Here is an 18,936-nt window from a genome sequence, read left to right on the forward strand (position 1 = left end):
GCAGGGCCACTGAGGGAAGCAGAGATGAGCTCTCCTTGCCCAGCTCAACTGACTGAACCAACAGAATAAAATGTTCTGCACTTGGAAACTTAAATACCTGGCACAAAATAGGTTTCCAACAAATACCAAACTGAACAACATAGCCGGTTCAGGGTTTTTCTTTTGTGTTTTTCAGTGCTAGAGATGAACCCAGGGCCTTGCACATGCCAGGCCAGGGCTGGACCAGTGAGCTATACCCTCAGCCCCAGGGATACAGTAGTCATGGACCTGGGGCTCAAAGCCAGAGCTTCACACATGCTAGGTGAGCACTTTACCACTGACCTACAGGCCCATCCCTCAAATTCAGATTTATAGGAATCAGGCTAAAGGACCATGAAAAGGGACTTCTCTTCTAAGTGGGGCTTGATGGTACTGTGTACAGGAATGTTTCCATCAGCTGCTCTACCCCCATTTAAGCTCAGATGCATCCCAGTCCCATCAGTCGATAAAATATTTCATTGTTTCCAAACTAGCTGATAGCCAGGCACAGTGGCAGATGCCTAACATCCAGGAACTTGGGAGGCTGAGATAAGAGGGTCAGAGTTTGAGACCAGCCTCAGCAATTCAGCAAGGTCTCAACAACTTAGTGAGACCCCATCTCAAAAAAATAAAAAGGGCTGGGGATGGAGTTCAGTGGTAAAGCACCCCCAGGTTCAATGACTAGGACCAAAACGCCAAACCAGCTGGTGAACAGCCTCTGCTCTGAGCATTCCTACAAGTTGTCACTGTGTGTTGCCAGGCACCACCACTACCTATTGTAGCAGATCCCTGGCCCTGCACCCCTGGGACAAAAGGACCAGTATCATCTGCATCCCTGAGTCTGTGGCCACCCTCTACTGGCCAGTGTTCCATGAAGTTGCTATCATGTGGGGGACTGTCGCTTCTAAAGAGGGCCTCCTGAGTTGCTAAATACTTGGGGTATTCCCAGGAAGTTGCTGTAACATTCTGGAAGATGACTTTCCTATGGTCAGAGGCTGGTGTCATTAATGATAAAACCTGGGTTTTGAAATTAAAAGACCCTGGCTGGAAGACTGGCCCCACCTTATATTGGTAATGGAAGTTTGTGTCTCCTGTGGAATGGGCCAAATAATTCTTCTCTCTCATATTTTGGGGAAGAAAAAGTAGATGATAAATGGAATATATCCAACATGTACTCGTTGCTCAGTAATTAGTAATTAATTCAAGTTTTCTTTGAAGCAAGGGGCCAGAAAGAGCAATAGCAGCCTCTGTGCTTTCAGGTCCAAATAAATATCCCAGAACTTTAATGTTCATGAAGTACAGGAAAGCTTTAGGTTTGGGTAGGGACTAATTTAATCAAGTGGCTTCAAAAAACACAAAGCTTCAGTCCAAAGTGAGTATCTGGGGGAGGCGGACAATAGGAAAATTCATTTAGCAAAAGAGTAATATGGGATAAGTTCAATTTGGGCTTAAACCCAAAGTAGCACTAAACAATCCCTTTGATACTGAAGAAGATTTATCCTAAATATATATTTGGGGCCCAAAAACTGAAGAAAGACTTTTTTGAGACAGGGTCTGTCTGTGTTGCCCAGGTTGACCTGGAACTCATGATTGACCTATTTCAGCCTCCCCAGTGGCTGGGATTATAGGCTCACACCATCTTGCCTGGTTAAGAAAGGCTTTCTTTAAGTAAGTTATTGATTTATTTGTTTGTTTGTTTGCCAGGGATTGAACCCAGAGGCACTTAACCACTAAGCCACATCCAAGCCCTTTTTATGTTTTATTTTGGGATGGGTTCTCACTAAATTGCTTAGGGTCTCACTAAATTGCTGATGCTTTTGAACTCTCCATCTTCCTGCTTCAGCCTCCCAAATCAGTGGAATCACAGGCATGCACCACCACACCTGACTTATTCTTTGATTTTGAGTCCACCCTAAGTAGTACTGGTCATACAGTAATCCCCCACCCCTTTATCTGAAGTTTCACTGTCCCTGGTTTCAGTTACCCTTGGTCAAACTGGGTCTGAAAATATGAAGCAGAAAACTCCTAAAATAAACAATTCATAGGTTTTAAATTGTGTGCCACTGTAAGTTGTGAAATGAAATCTCATCACACCCCACTCAGTCTCACTTGGAACTCGAGTCATACCTTGTTCCAGCGTATCCTATACTGTATATGCTACCCGCCCGTTAGTTACTATTACAGTTTGGATCTGGAGTATCCCCCAAAGGCTCATGTGTTGAAGGCTTGGTCCCTAATACATCAATGTTTAGAGGTGGGGCTCTTGGGAAGTGATCCGATCATGAGGGCTCTGACCTCATCAGTGGATTAACTGGGGTGCATTAATGGGAGGTGATGGAAAGTGTAAGAGGTGGGGCCTAGGTGGAGCAAGTAGGGAGGGTGTGCCCTGGAAGAGAATATCTTGTCTCTGGCCCCTTCTTCCTTCTCTCTCTCGATCTCCTGGCCACCATGAAGTAAGCAGCTCCACTTACCATGCCCTCTCCACCATGATGCTCTGCCTCACCACAGGCCCAAAGCAAGGCAGCCAGCCAACCATGGATTAAAACCTCTGAAACCATGAGCCAAAATAAATCTTTGCTCCTATAAGTTGTTTTTCTCAGGTATTGAGTCACAGCAACAAAAAGCTAACAGTCACTCTATAGCTGTCTCAGCAGATTATCTGTCATGGTATCAGCACTGCAGTGCTTGTGTTCAAGTAACCCTTACATTGTAGCCTAATGCTACGTCACGATGCCTATATTATTCACTTCAATCACCTCATCACGAGTGCACTGTACCACTTAACATCATCACAAGAAGGTGAGCACAGAATAATAGATATTCTGAGTGATACCACATTCACACATTTTTATTCTAATTGTTATAATTGTTTTTTTATAATTGATATGATTATTTTTCACATGTGCTAGGCAAGCAGTCTACCACTGAGTTATAACCCTGGCCCTACTTTATTATTGTTGTTAATCTCTTACTGTGCCTAATTCACAAATTATATAATATATATATATGATTTAGTACCATAACTAATTTAGGGATAAAAGTAACAAAAAATCCCATCAGTTGTGTTGAACTATAAAGGAAAGAATAAGGTATCTTATCTCTTTTCATCCCCCAAATGAGTATGTATGTACTATCTGAAGTTTGAGTTGTCTATTAAGGGTCTTGAAACATTCCCCCTGGATACAGGAAAGACTGCTGGATTATCCCTGGTTTCATAGCTCTACAAATGTAAAATCTTATGTGACTCTTTGCATAACTTCCCTATCCCACAGAGGTATTTCCAGACCATAGTTATTAAGTATTCTAAAAGTGTATAAGCTCAATGCAGTATAATAAAATACCTGAGACTCAAGGTTGATGATGATGTTGTTTTGGCTCAGGATATTTTTGAGGGAGTAATTAGATCTGCTTTCCATTCAAATGCTCCAGATCTTTCCCCCTATCCCAGACAGATGAAGGAGCTAGTAGCAATTGAAATACTTTAGACTATTCAAAACTAATACAAAAGCTTTATGTCAATTACTCAGCTGTCTTCTCAATCTTGTTTTGCAACAAAATAATAGAACCACTTTCTGATTCAATGGTACAGTTTTTTAATTCAAAATTACAGGTATAAAATGACTCCAATTTTTGGCACAACTTGAAATTCTGATGCTTATAAAAATAGTAGATACTCATTTTGGGGGTGAAAGGAGATAAGATACCTTGTTCTTTCCTTTACAGTTCAACACAACTGATGGGATTTTTTGTTACTTTTATCCCTAAATTAGTTATGGTACTAAATCATATTTCTCCTAGCAGCTTCAATAACTTAAAGTAAGCAACAGATAGAACATTCAAAACCTTGACACCTGCGTCCATCACTTACAGATGACCAGAGATGCTGTGCTTCCCTTTCTTCGGTGCAGGAAGTTCTCATCCAGTTATGTCAATTACATTAATAACAGAGTCAGGATGAGGGCTTGGATTCTTGCCTCAAATTATAAGGGTCCCGATGGGACTCAAATACATAGGTGACTTGGCAAGAAAAACTAATACTATCCACTTCTCTGGAGGCACAAAATATGCAGGCCTTGTTTAAAAAATAAATTGACATATCTTTTTGCTTTGAATTCACTTAACATTACGTTTAGATTTTCTAAACAATTATGTTAAAGCAATGTACTATGATAATTACCAATGAGAGACCAAAACTGAGTTTAAGAGTCAAAAATTGCAAAAACTTCAAATTTGATGTCCTCTCACCTCCCACACTGAAATGTCACATCTCGTTTCACAGTGACCTTAACACAACTTTTACCTCCCCTTTAAAACATTTTTCTTGCTGGGTGTGATGGTATACACCTGTAATCCCAACAACATGGGAGGTAGAGACAGGAGGATCACAAGTTCAAGACCAGCCTCAGCAATTCAGCAGGGCCCTGAGCAACTTAATGGGACCCCCATATCAAAATAAAAAGGTCTAGGGATGTGGCTCAGTGGTTAAGCACTCCTGGATTCAATACTCAGTACCAAAAATAAATAAACTTTGAAAAAATAAAATAACACAATTTTATTTAATTACATTTACCCTGTTATAGTAATTATAATCTGAAATATAAAACATAATTCAAGAAAATGAATCATCTGGGCATGGTGGCACACACCTGAAATCCCAGCTACTTGGGAGGCTAAGGCAGAAGGATTGCACACTGGAGGCCAATCTGGACAACTTAGTGAGACCCTGTCTCAAAATTAAAAAAAAATAAATAAAAAGGGCTGCGGATATAGTTCCGTGGTAAATCGTTCCCAGAACAACAACAACAAAAAAAAAGGCCACTAATTAGCCAGCACACAGTGGAATACAAGTATAATTCTAGCAATTTGAGGGGCTGAGGAAGGAGGATTTCAGATTCAAGGCCAGCCTTAACAACTTAGTGAGACCTTGTCTCAAAATAAAAAATAAAAAGGGCTGGGATGTAGCTCAGTGGTAAAGCACTCCTGGATTCAATCCCCAAGACTAAGAAGAAAAGAAAGGGAGAGAGGGAAGGAGCAGGTGAGGGGAGGGGAGGGAAGAGAAAGAGAAGGAAAGAAGCTGAATCAGTTCACTTCTCCAAATAAAAATGCCCCCATATTCAACCAGAGTATCTGATCCTCACGTAGGACACTTTCCACCTTCTACCTAGAATTCCAATTGTTTATTCCAATTGTCTTATCTTGCCTTTGCTGACTGCAAACTCTTGAGGTCAGAGGTTTTATTTTACTCGTGTTATTTGATATTTATTTCTACAGTGCCTTGCATACAGAAAGTACATACCAAATATTTTTTCAAGAAAAACATAGGGGCTAGAGGTATAGCTCAGAGGGAGAGCACTTGACTAACATGGATAAGACCCTGGGGTCCATCCCCAGCAACACACACACACACACACACACAACATAAATGAATAAATGAAAAAAAAGAAGCTAACTAATTAGGACTTGGTGGCCCAACTGTAAATAATAAGTAGAAATATGACAGCTTAATGAAAACTTACCACGACTAATGAAATAGACATGATGTCATATGGTTAAAAATCTTATATATACATATATTAGTCTTCATAGTTACTTAAAGACAAATTTATTTAATGTTGTGATTCTTTGATGTCACATCCTTACTGGATATAATTGGACACTGGATTTGAGACACAGGTCTCAAAAAATATTATGTCATTGTCAGGCGTGGTGGCACAGGCTACCCACTACTCAGCTACTCAGGAAGCTGAGGCAGGAGGATCACAAGTTCAAGTCCAGACTATCTCAAAATAAAGTTTAAAATAAGACTTGGGAGGTAGTTCAGTGGTAGAACACTGCCCCAGGAAGCATGAAGCCCTGGGTTTGAGACCTAATACCAAAAAAAAAAAAAAAATTATGTCATCCTCATTAGACACCTTAATAGTGCTCCTGGAAAGTTAATGCTCCCAGGTAAATTAAATATATTTATATGGGGCTGGGGTTGTAGCTCAGAGATAGAGCACTCGCCTGGCACGTGTGAGGCACTGGGTTCGATCCTCAGCACCACATAAAAATGAATAAAGATATTGTGTCCAACTACAACTAAAAAAAATTAAAATAAATAAATAAATATATTTATATGTATTTATCAATACTCTATCGCTACTATAACAAGTAGAAAAATTGTACCATTACTACAATGACAAACTTCACTATAAATATGCCCCTGCAATTTTGGGTTGGGTCTGATTTTTGATGACCATCATGACAATGACAGCCACAGGAGTGAAGGCCGCTGGAGACAACCTATGATAACCCTAATCCCCAGGGCGTGCACAGCTCACTCCTACCTGAGGTCAGTTATGACACATCTGAAATTTGAAAATGTATTTCAGAACAGAACATTTGTGGCAGGGGTAACAGCACACACCTGTAATGCCAGCCACTTTGAGACAGGAGGACTGCCTATACTCCCTGTCTCAAAAACTGAAAGATAAGCTGGGCAGGACGGTGCACACCTGTCATCCCAGCAACTAGGGAGGCTGAGATAGGAGGATCATAAGTTCAAGACTATCCTTAGCAATTTAGCAACTTAGTGAGACCGTATCACAAAATAAAAAATAGAAAGGGGCTGGGGATGTGGCTCGGTGGTTAAGTGGCCCTGGGTTCAATCCCCAGTACCAAAACTAAATAACTAAATAAATAAATTTTTTAAAAAGGGCTACAGATGCAGCTCAGTGGTAAAACACCCTTGGGTTTACTCCCCAGTACCACAAAATAAATAAATAAACTGAACATTTGCTTTTATGATCTAAACTATATCACTTGAATAAATTAACATAAATGGTCCATTATTGGCAATTAAATTGCTGCCCGGAGGAAGCAGCAGGTTATAATAATACAATATATTAGAATAACTAAAGCATCTTCAGTTCTTATTACATGCTAAACAACTGATCTACACGAACCTATTGAAACCTTAAAACAGCTCTAGCCAATCAGCAGATGCCATTCTCTCTCATTCCACAGATGAAGAAACTGAGGCCCCAGAAGGTTAAATAACTTGCTTGTGATCACTGGGCTCTCTGATGTCAGAGCCCACACTCCTGTGGCCTCACAGAAATGATCAGGGCCAACTCCTAGGTTCACTAAGCATAATTATGTTTTATAAGATGATTATAGTTTAAAGCTTATATTATCTACTTTAAAGTTGGACTGCTTAACCTTTGCATAATGAATTGTTTTATAAACATCAGCTAGTCTCCTAACATTTCTAAGTTATAATAAAATGTCTGCCAGGCGCTGTGGCACACACACCCTATCATCCTCGGGACTCGGGAGGCTGAGGCAGGAGGACTTCTAGTTCAAAGCCAGCCTCAGCAACTTAGCGAGGCTCTGGGCAACTTGGCAAGACCCTGTCTCTAAATAAAAAAAATATAAAAAAGGGTTGGGATGTGGCTCAGTGGTTAAGTGTCCCTGGGTTCAATCCCTGGTACCAAAAAGAAAATGACAGAGGCCCCCCCAAAGGTGCAGCTCCCTCCACAGATCCAGTGACAAGCTCTCATTCACATAGAATGTCAAATATCCAAACTCTCAGGCTGGTGAATTCCACTTCATGGGACGCTGAGTTATAACACCAAGCTATTCAGGAAACATAAAAGAGTCTTGTTTAATATATCTAAGTCCAATAAATTTATTTAATTTTAAATATCCTCCTATGTTGTAAAACACGTTTCTTTTATATTTTTAAGAATACTGATTAAATATTTATGATAAATTCAAGGGTTCAGAGAGTTTGTAGAATCTCCTTGAAACCTTAATTTTGGAGTAATAATTTTTGCTGACGTTGGCTTTCACGGCCATATACTTATGAAAGTCCCTTAAGCAATCAGCATGGCCTTTTCAAGGTACTATATTGGTTTTGGCTGTTCACTTAAATAGAAATCAAATCACTGCTTGATTGAAAAGTTGCTTCCCTCAAGCTTTGGGTGATTGGTGTGGTTGGAAACTGTGTTTTCAGCGGTAAAAATAAAATAGTTTCAAAATAAAATAAAATACTTTCTACAAAGAATGTAGAAAGTATTTTATTTTACAATTTGCCCTTAAAAATGGCACTTCTGACTAATTATCACAGGCTTGAGATTTAACATGTGGATTCTGGAGTCAGGTGATCAGAGTTTGAGTACTGAGTCCCCCACTGACAATCTGGACACCCTAGGACAAGTGCAACCTCTCTGAGCCTATTTTCCTAACAGTGAAATGGAGGAAATAATGACAGCATGAGGCTCAATAAATGTTAGATCTGATGTAAGGGAAAAACAAATAAGTGGGATATTAAGTGGCCCATCAAAAATACTTAAGAAGCTGTTGGTGAGCAAAAACCACAGTGCACATCAATCTCATCCCTGCCATTCATCTTCCAGCACAGGACCCACCCTGTCCCTTCCCTCGTGGCCACAGACAGGTCTCTGGAAGCTGAGGCAGTCTGTGCCTACAGAGGACCCTCAATACCTAGAAGGAAGAGTGGGTTCTGCCACCAGTCTAGGCTTCCTCTCCAGGGACTCCACCTCTTTTTCCCACCAGGGAGACATATGTCAGATTTGCCTTCCTGAGAGATTACCCACATGCTGGGTTTACCCAAGGCCAAACACACTTTTTCTAACACAAAATTTAAGTGTATTTTCCCATTTGAAAGCTAAAGAGCCACGTGACTGACTTTGGCAGCAATTGCATCAGCTGTTTTGAAATAATATTTTAATAAGTATTTCTTAGAAAAATTAGATACCCAGTTATGTCACAGCTTGAGAGCTATCATCTGCTGGCTTTTGAGCAATGTGGTAAAAGGTTGGGGGTGGGAGAAGGAAGCATGGGAACAATCTTGGGAAATTGCAAGGGACACCACAGAGAAGATCTATACTTAGCAATAATTAAACCTCAGATTAAGAATGTCAAGCATCCCCAAACTAATGAAAAGTCAAAAGTGTAATTAGATGGTAATTTGCCCTCCAGAGGGGCAGTTCGCATACCCAATCAGGGAAGGGCCTTATTTTGTTTACATGTTTCTTCAGAAAATATGATTCTTTCAATGTTAAATGAAGCCACCCTTACACACTTATCCCAGTTAAGCACAAGAAATCTAAAGAGATATTGAGAAAGCAAGGAGACTGAGTCCCCAGAAACAGAGGGTGGGAGAAATACAATACTGACTAGTGCACTTTAAAAGTATTAAAGTGCCAAATAGTATTTCAGAAATGTTTATATACAAAAGTTCAAAAATAATCAGCTGAACACTATGTTTTGATGGCACCAACAGCCTCCTTGTGTTAAATTAGAACTGTGATTTGGACCTCAGTAATCCCAAGTGATAGTGGCTGTTTTCTGTTGTCTCTTAGGCAACAAGTGCCTCTGCATTGAAACTCACTAATATCCTCAATTTTCAAAATAAGGAATGTGATTTAGTAATGACACACCTAACTCTAGAGGAGTCAGATTTCCTTCAGAAAGAATGTGAATATTTATTCAAAAATGATGAGATGTATCATGTAATGAGCTAATTGAAAATGAAATTGGAAATAAATTAAAGCAAACTTCATGTTTTAATCAGCTTGGGAGGTTTCAAGTATTGCAGCAATGAGGCAAGAGATTATCTTCTGGAAAATGTATAATGATGTCATTATTTTGGTGCTCCTTACTCCCCGGATGGAGAAATAGAAGACAGAAAGATGTTTGCTATATTCCATAGACAGGTGGCGCTGTGGCTAATAACACATTGGAATCATACCAAAACCAGGTTTTTGTCCAAATGTTATTATTTTTAATTTAATTTTTTTTCCAGTACTAGGGACTGAACCCAGAGGCACTCTACCTCAGTGTTACACCTCCGGCCCTTTTTATTTTGAGATGCAGTCTCACTAAGTTGCCCAAACAGGCCTTGAATTTGCAATCTTCCTGCCTAACTTCCAAAGTAGCTGGGATTACAGATGTGCCCAAGTTGCTAGACTCAAAACTGGGAGTATTACAAAAGCCATGTCCAAAAAGTTTAAATGTCAGAATTAGAAAGTCAAAGAGATAGTCTAAAAAGGTACCTGACTTGCCCAAAAAGTCAGGTAATTTCTATAGAATATGTCCACTTATTTTCTACTTGGCAAAAGAAGGTTTCAGGTAATATAGTTGTCTCTTAGCATCCACATTAATCCCCCCACCAAAAATACCAAATCCAAGCTGGGTATGGCAGTGCAGACCTACAATCCCAGCGGCTCAGGAGGCTGAGGCAGGAGGATCGAAAGTTCAAAGTCAGCCTTGGCAGAAGTGAGGTGCTAAGCAACTCAGTGAGAACCTCTAAATAAAATACAAAGTAGGGCTGGGGATGTGATTTAGTGGTCAAGTGCCCTGAGTTCAATTCCGTGTACCCCTCCCCACAAAAAAATCAATACCAAATCCAGATTGCTCAAGTTCCCCATATAAAATGGCTCAGGACCAAGGTTGTGGCTAGGGGCTAATATTTTAGCTTAATAGCAGACCTCATGTTTAGCATGCACAAGGGCCTGTGTTGGATTCTCAGCATTACAAAAATAAATAAATAAATAAATAAATAAATAAATAAACAAACAAAGAGTAAAATGATACATTACTTGAACAGAACCCACACACACCCTTGCATGTACTTCAAATCAGCTTTAAATGACTTAATAGCCAATACAAAGTAAATACTATGTGCATAGTTAGTACATTATATTATTTAGGGGATAATGACAAGAACAAAGTCTGTATGTGTTTGGTATGGACACAAGTTTGTTTTTTTTTTAAATTTTTAATCCTTAGTTTAATCTTCAGATATAGAACCTATTGTGAATATAGAGGGCCAACTGTGATTTTAAGCATTGGCCTTGTCACTTCCTTCTATCATTTAGGAAAATCAAATTTTAATGAAGCCTACTGAATAAGCAACTATGCAACATAATTGAGGACCTAGTGAAATCTTGGGTTGGTTACCTAAGAATAAGTGTCAGAATAATTCCACTTGGTAAGGAGGCATGGATAATTCCTTTGTGCCTAGGAACAGTACTCTGGGCTGGGCTTCAAAAGTTCCAGGTCCAGTTGTCTGGCTCCTCTCCTTCCTGGCTGCTGTACCAATTACAGGTTACTTGGCTAGTTAGTTCTCTGGAATACCCTTTTCTCCTCCTCTACATAAAAAGTCATTGTATCTGGTGTCCTAGAGTCTTCCAAGCAACACAGGGAAACCTGTGAAGCTTGTCTTTAGATACCTACCCATCCTCCTAGTTAGCAATTCATATTTTCTCTAGATTCAGTTTCCACATCAATAATGGGGCTTCATTAAAATGGGCTGTGGAACCAGGAGTGGTGACGCACGCCTGTAATCCCAGCAGCTTGGGAGGCTGAGGCAGAAGGATCAGGACTTCAAAGCCAGAATCAGCAATGGTGAGATACCAAGCAATTCAGTGAGACCCTGTCTCTAAATAAAATGCAAAATAGGGCTGGGGATGTGGTTCAGTGGTCCTATGCCCCTGAGTTCGATCCTCAAAACCAAAAAAAAAAAAAAAAAAGGCTGTGGCTTTAGCTCACTGGTAGACCACATTTTTAGCATGTCCTGGACTCAAACCTCAACACACAAACACACATGCATATACACGTGCACACACACATACACACACACAACCTGCTCTTAGGAATGCTGAGAGGATTAACTGCAGATTGCTTATAGGAGTATAGCACAATGGATGCCACTTAGTAGGTATTAAAAAATGGTTACTGCCCCTCCCTTCCTCATCTCACCAACTAGACAAGTGAGTGCCAATTATGTAGCAATAGCAAGAAAACCTCAGACAAAATGTTTTTATTCTTTTTTAAAAAAAACCACTGAGCCACATCCCCACTCCTTTTTATATTTTATTTTGAGAGAGGGTCCCAATAAGGGCCTTGCTAAATTGCAGAGACTGGCTTTGAGCTTGAGATGCTCATGCAGCAGCCTTCTGAGCCACTGGGATTACAGGCATGTGCCACCATGCCTGGCTTTGAATATTTTCCTAAAGGAGGCCTTTGAACTGGGTGCAGTGGCATACATCTGTAATCCCAGCAATCTGGAAAGCCAAGGCAGAAGGATGGCAAGTTTGAGGCCAGCCTTGGCAACTTAGTGAGGCTCTAAGCAATTTAGCAAAACCCTGTCCCAAGATACAAAATAAGAAAGGTCTGGGGACGTACCTCAGTGGTAAAGCACCCTGGTTCAAGCCCCAGTACCAAAAAGGGAAGGAAAGAAAGAAGTTTTCAACAAGACTAACCTACACAGGGATTTATCAGTTCCTAAACCAGTCTCCCCAAGTGAGGCAGAAAATGGTGGGCTTTCAGGCAGTGCCCAGCCCACAACAGGTAAACCACGAAATTTTTCCAGTGGGTCGGCTACCTGGTCCAGAATGCAGCTTAAACTTCACATGTTTAGAGCTTCTAGGTTTTTCCATTACAGATCCAATTAATATTGAGAAGTACCCAAGCTGCGATTATAGTTATTTAGTCAGTAAAACATACAACCAAAGTTTTAGGGGCCATGTGGGAGCTGATGGAGTGAGTGGCTTAACTTCGTAAAAGATAGAAAACTACTGGCCTTACTGATCAGCAAGAAGACCCACTTCTGGCTAAAATGATGATAACTGAGTCCCAGAGCAACTTTCAGCCATGTGAAACTCTTTCCTTTCAGGGGAGGATCCTTTAATCAGAACTAGCTAAGGAATATGAGAAGGCACACACACTATGGGCATTTTGAAATGTTCTGGGGAGAAAGTTGAATCATGTCTTTTATTTCTCTTTCCCTGGGCCACTTTTCACCTGGGGTTACAGTTCCCTCCCTTCCCTGACTTCCTCTTGTGGTGGGCAAGTGAATCGGTAGATAATTATCTCAGGATAGTACAGAGCGAATTGCCTTTCAGAGAAACCTCCCGGAGCCAAAAGTTACTTTCCAAGTGCTGAGTTCTCAAGGCGCCACCGCGCCCCCCTCCCCACTAATACCGCCCTCACCCCCTCGACCGCGCAGGATAGCAACCCTGGCAAGTCGTAGGAATCGCATCGCGTGGAAACTCAGTCACCGCGGTCATAGATGGCATTTCCACCCAGCCATGGACCGTGCAGGGACTGAAACGTGTTATCCTAGCACAAAATCGGGAACTCGGGTCTTGGCTAAACATCACGCCCGCCGGCCCAGTCTAAATGACTCCCTTTGATGCCGCCGCTGTAATTATTCATCTCTCTTATAAATCAAGATTCTACTGACAAATCTCCGCGTGTCCACTAAACAGAGGCTGCCCTGCAAAACCCTTCTAGTGATTCTTTTTTAAAGTTCGATACCATCTGACATTTCTATAAACGGGCCTGCAGAGAACACCTCCAGGAGTGGGGGGGGGGGCGATTAACGGGACGGTCTGTGTTACCCCTTGAGCCCACGTGGGCACACCAACCCCACAGGCGGACACATGGAAGGGACGCGGAACGGAGTGCAGTTATTTTCCAGTCAGTGCATCTGATGGAGAAAGATGCCAAATGCACTTCCCCAGCCAGCTGAACTCCGCGGGCACCTAATCATTGCCAGATGTGGGGAGGGCGCACGAGAACATCCCAAGTCCGGGAGAAAACACCCGGTCAGGCGCGCAGCGACCGCTCGGTGGAGAATCGGCAACCAGGGGAGAAAAGAGCAGAAGGGAGAGAGTGGAGAGCGCGGCAGAGCGGAAAACAGACTGGGAGGAATGATGATGCCTCACTCTCCTCCGCATATTTTTTCGATTAAAAAGTTGGAAACTAGAATCCGTAAACAACGACTTAGGGTTTCATACTACTTTGCAAAGACGCGATGGGGAGGAGAGTACTTGAGCGCTTCAAAACCCCAACCTCGAGGTCTCCCGCTGTGTCCAGCAGTGGAGCGGGGGAGCGCCCCCAGTGTCTGGGCTCCCCGGGACTGCAGCCTGCATAAAAGTTTGAGCAAAAGGCACCTCCGCCGCCTTCCCGCTCGCCCGAAACCCTCCCGAGCTCTGTGAAGTCGGCTGTAGCCCTACCTTTCATGGTGACCAAGGAAACGCACAGCCAGCCAAGGAGCTCCGCGCGAGCGCCGCGCCACTGAGGAATTCGCGCTGAGCGTCTGGTCACTGCACGCCCATGGCAGCCGTGCTGCGCGCCCGCCCCTCTAGCTGCCTCCCGAGCCTGCCCCGCCCTCGGCCGCGCTCGCCCCTGCCCAGCACTTTCTCGCCTTTGCTCTCCCAAGCTCTCGAGCCCTCCCGGGTTCTTCCCTTCTTGGCCTAGATCTCTATCCAGAGGAAAGCCCCTCCCAAGGAGGTCGAGGATTCACCTCCGGGAACGCAAAAGGTGCTGCTGCTGCTGCTGCTGCTGCTGGGGATTCTAGAACCCAGACTGACTACCTACAGATGTTGGGGGGGAGAGAACTGGAGCACGCGGAGCACAGGCATGGCAGGGCAATACTGTCCCTTCCCCAAACATCTTGGGGGCTTGAAGAATTAGGGAGCGTCCTCGGGATTCAAACCTTCTAAGTGCGTGCGCTTGTCAACTCAGTGTCACCCAAGGACAGCCGGAGTCACTAGGATCCCAAATCACCATTTGGACGCTTTCCTTTCAGAACTCAGAGCAGAATTCCACTTTTTGGAGCTTACTTTAAAATAAATAAAACAAAACAAAACCATCCCCGACTTGGCTGGAAAATTACCCTCCTGCCCACCACCCCTGAAATGATCAGGTTGACTTGAGTTTTATCTGGAAAGAAGGCTTGACTGTTGAGGGTTTAGTAGTTCCCTTCATTGTCGCCCGTCGCACTGTTAACTTAATCAAGAAAGCCCGTATTTATCTTTCCTTGAAAAGCTCCCGTAGCAAACTCTTCGGGCTTTTTGGTTTTGTTTTTTTGTTTGTGTACTGGAGATTGAACTCAAGGGCTCTTTACCACTGAGCTACATCCCATAATTGAGACAGGGGCTTGCTGAGTTGCTTGGAACTTGCCGTCTGCTTGCTTCAGCCTGAGTCGCAGGGGTTATAGGCGTGCGCTACACAGGCTCGTGGCTTTCTTACTTTAAACCGTAAACTACGTCGTAAGTGGAGACCTGGGAAGGGAGGAGCAAAGGAACTTTCTTCAACCGATTGAAATGACACTTCGCCACTCTAATGTATTATCTTAACAAACGCAATAGAATACTGGCTGGGTAGGGATTACAGCTTTTTGGCTCACCCTCTGAAGGACTTGGTAACTAAGTGTAACCAACCCATTAATTCATTCTAAATAGGGATTTTTTTTCTTTTTGCTCTAGCAAAAGAGCAGTGTCCAGAAATTAATACATTCTAAAATATGTCATAGATTTTCCCTTCCAGAACTTTAGATGGCATTGAAACTAGGGCTTTCCATATGCTAGGAAAGCACTCCAACACTCCATATACCTCCAGAATCCTTGTTTTGAACATAAGGGTGAAAGTTGGACATTTCTAGCAAAGAAAAAGAAATTAGCACATCACTTCCCCACCCTCTGGGGTTTGTGGGATGTTTACTCTGGAAGAGTGTTTTAGATCTGAGAGAGGTACAATTTATGTTTCAGGGCAAGTGAGGGTCTGTGAGCGACACCAGATTATGAATTGTCAGCCCAGAGTTTACAATCAATGTTGGGGTGGAGTAAATACCTTCTTCATGCAGTAGTTTCTCCTGCTATAAAATGGAGATAATCTTGGCTCCTATTTCAGAATTTGAATTGAAAAAAAATTGTTTCTGACCTAAATTATCAACATGACCCCCAAAGCACAGGCAGCACAAGCACAAAATAAATTCTACTTCAGAGTTAAGAACTTTTTTTCCAAAAGTTGTGGGGAAAGGTGCAGCTAAGTGGTAGAGTACTTGCCTAGCATGCATGAGGTCCTGGGTTTGATCCCAAATTGAAAACTTTTGTGCATCCAAGGACACTATCAATAGAATGAAAAGTTACCCCATAGAATGGAAGAAATGTTTGTTCATGTTTTTTTAGAACCCGGGATTGAATCAAGCAATGATTTACCACTGCACTATTTTGAGATGGGATCTCACTACATTGTTTAGGTCCTCCCTAAATTGCTGAGGTTGGCCTTGCAATCCTCCTACCTCAGCCTCCTAAATCACTGGGATTACAGGTGTATGCCACCATTCCTAGATGCAAGGAAATATTTTCAAACCATACATCTGATAAAGGATTATTATCCAGAATATATAAAGAATACCTACAACTGAATGGCAGAAAACAAACAAGCCAATTGCAGGAGACTTGAATATACATTTCTCCAAAGATTACATACAAATGATCAATAAATTTATGAAAGGATTCTCACTATCACTAATCCTTAAAATACAAGTCAAAAACCTCAATGAACCAAGTGTGTGATGGTGCATGCCTGTAATCCCAGCTATTCAGGAGGCTCAGACAGGAGAATTATAAGTCGAAGGCCAGTCTGAGTAAGTTAGCAAGACTCTGACTCAAAATAAAAACTAGGACTGGGGTTGTAGGTCAATGGTAGAGCACTTGCCTAGCACGTCTGAGGCACTAGGTTCCATTTTCAATACCACATAAAAATAAATAAATAAAATAAAGGTATTGTGTCCATCCACAATTAAACATATAAAATAAATAAATAAAAACTTAGGGCTGGAGATATAGCTCAGTGGTAGAGCACACTGGGTCCAAACCCCAGTACTATACACACACACACACACACACACACACACTCATTGATATACAGTTTCACACCCAATGGGATAGCTATTCTATATTTTAAAAACAAGCCCAAAACAAATACAAAAGACAAGAAAGAAAGAAAAAATTAACTTTTAGAGAAGATATGAAAAACATTGAAACCTTTGTACATTGCTGGGTGGGAATGTGAAATGGCATAGCCACTGTGGAAAATTTGGTAATTTCTCCAAAAGATAAACACAGAATTACCATATGAGCCCACAATTCCACTTCTGTCTATATTCCCCAAAGAACTAAGAGCAGAGACGCAAAGAGATAGCTGTACACCCATGTTCATTATTATTCACAAGAGCCAAAAGGTAGAGCTCCAGAGGGTTCATCCACAAATGAACAAACTGTGACATATCCATAATAGTGAAATACTTTTCAACCTCAAAAACATGGGCAATTTTGGCACATGGTGCATCGTGGATAAACCTTAATGGCATTTTGCTAAATGAAATAAGTCAGTTGCAAAAAGACAAATAGGTGACTCCACTTATATGAGGTACTTACAGTAGTCAAATTCATGAAAACAGAAAGTAGAACGGTGGTTGGCAGGGGCTGAGGAGAATGGGGAGCTCTTTAATGTGTGCAGTTTCTACTTAGCAGATTGAAAAGAGTTCTGGGAAGTGGGTGTGGGGGGGTGATGGTTGCACAATGATGAGAAATATTAATGAATGACACTGTAGACTGGTAATGGTTAAAATGGTAAATTTTATGTTATATTTATTTTACCATCATAAAAAATTTTGTAACAGAAGTATTACAAGTAAGTACTAAACAAATAATAAAAACCCTAAACTTATGATATTACCTGTGATCATGGGCCAGATCCACAGACCTGTTGAGAAGAACAGGCTCAGCAACTCTTTCAAAGAAAATTTTAAGAAGTCCTGGTGGATCACCTTTCCCATCTCCATCACCTTCAACACAAATTGAATTGGGCCCCATGGTTGGATCCCACAGGTCCTTGGCCTGGCACCTCTTCTGAACCCAACTCTAAGGGAATATGAGGACTGAAGGCTGTGGTCATATGCAGATCATCAGCTGACCAAGGTTTCTCTGGTAAAGAGCTTTGAGAAAGCTGGGCATGGTGGCACAACTCGGAAAACTGAGGTAGGAGAATTTCAAAGTTAAAGCCAGTCTCAGCCACTTAGCAAGGCCCTATACAACTTAGTGAAGGAAGGAAGGAAGGAAGGAAGGAAGGAACTCTTAGGGAATTGAAGGTTGACCTGGGACTCAGGAAGACAGAAAGGGAAAGGAGAAGGCTGTGGTTGGAAAGGACAGAGGCATAAAACTGAAGATGCTTTGAACTTCACAGATGAGTGGCGGGGTCTCCAGGTCGGTACACAAGCTTCCCCATTCCCAAAAGCAGCAGCCAGGCCCTGCAGTCACACATATTTTTAGAACCTGCAGGAGCCAGCGTGTGCCCAATCCTCCTTCAACCGTGATATAGTATCTCCTTTTTACTGCTGAAAAAAAAAAGCCAACCACCCTTGACTCCTTTGTTCTCCTCAATCCTACACTTGTAACTAGCTCTGCTTCTACCTGCAAAATGCACCTCAAACTTCTTGCTCATCTGTACTACTGCAGTAGCCCTCTAAGTGGTCCCTCCATGTCTACCTCTCCTCTCCTCTGTTCTAGACTCCAACACAAAATAGCCAGACAGGTGAGAGATGGTAAACCAGGAAGCTGACCACTTGCAGCCTGGAGAGAGTCTACACTGTGATATGAAGAGGAACTCAGGCAGAGCCCAGTGGGGGCTCTCAGTGAAGAAGCTGAAAGTCTGGACAGACCAAGGCAGGGCTGAATGCAGGAGAGAGAGCCACAGCTGATTGTGCTGCCAGCTGGGATCACTACACTATCTTGAACTCTGACCCTCTCTGTGCTTGCTTTCCAGCCAGCAGTCAGAACATTCCAGCAAGTACAGCCACCACCCCTTCCCATTTTCCCACTCATTTCTCTCTCTCTCTCTCTTTTTTTTTTTTTTTTTGTAGATGGACACAACACAATGCCTTTATTTTTATGTGGTGCTGAGAATCGAACCCAGGTCCCACCCTGTGCTAGGCGAGCGCTCTACCGCTGAGCCACATCCCCAGCCCTCATTCTCTTTTCAATGCAGCATCTTTTGCTTCATTTCAGCCAGACCATTTAGTATCTCCCCAAACATTCCCATATATGAAACTTCTGC

The 18,936-nt window shown here is 42.2% G+C and overlaps 1 protein-coding gene across 1 annotated transcript in view; it reads right to left on the reverse strand.

The window, feature by feature from the left end:
* Nucleotides 1-14,227, reverse strand: part of Colec12 (collectin subfamily member 12) — a 184,393-nt gene extending 170,166 nt beyond the window's left edge. The window contains exon 1 of the mRNA XM_015482504.2: nucleotides 14,049-14,227. Within this exon, the coding sequence (XP_015337990.2) occupies nucleotides 14,049-14,055 (7 nt within the window). The 5' untranslated portion in view covers nucleotides 14,056-14,227. The remainder of the gene's footprint in view (nucleotides 1-14,048) is intronic.
* Nucleotides 14,228-18,936: the final 4,709 nt, after the last annotated feature.

This window comes from Marmota marmota, unplaced genomic scaffold (assembly GCF_001458135.2).
Source record: "Marmota marmota marmota unplaced genomic scaffold, marMar, whole genome shotgun sequence".
In the NCBI taxonomy this organism is placed as follows: domain Eukaryota; kingdom Metazoa; phylum Chordata; class Mammalia; order Rodentia; family Sciuridae; genus Marmota; species Marmota marmota.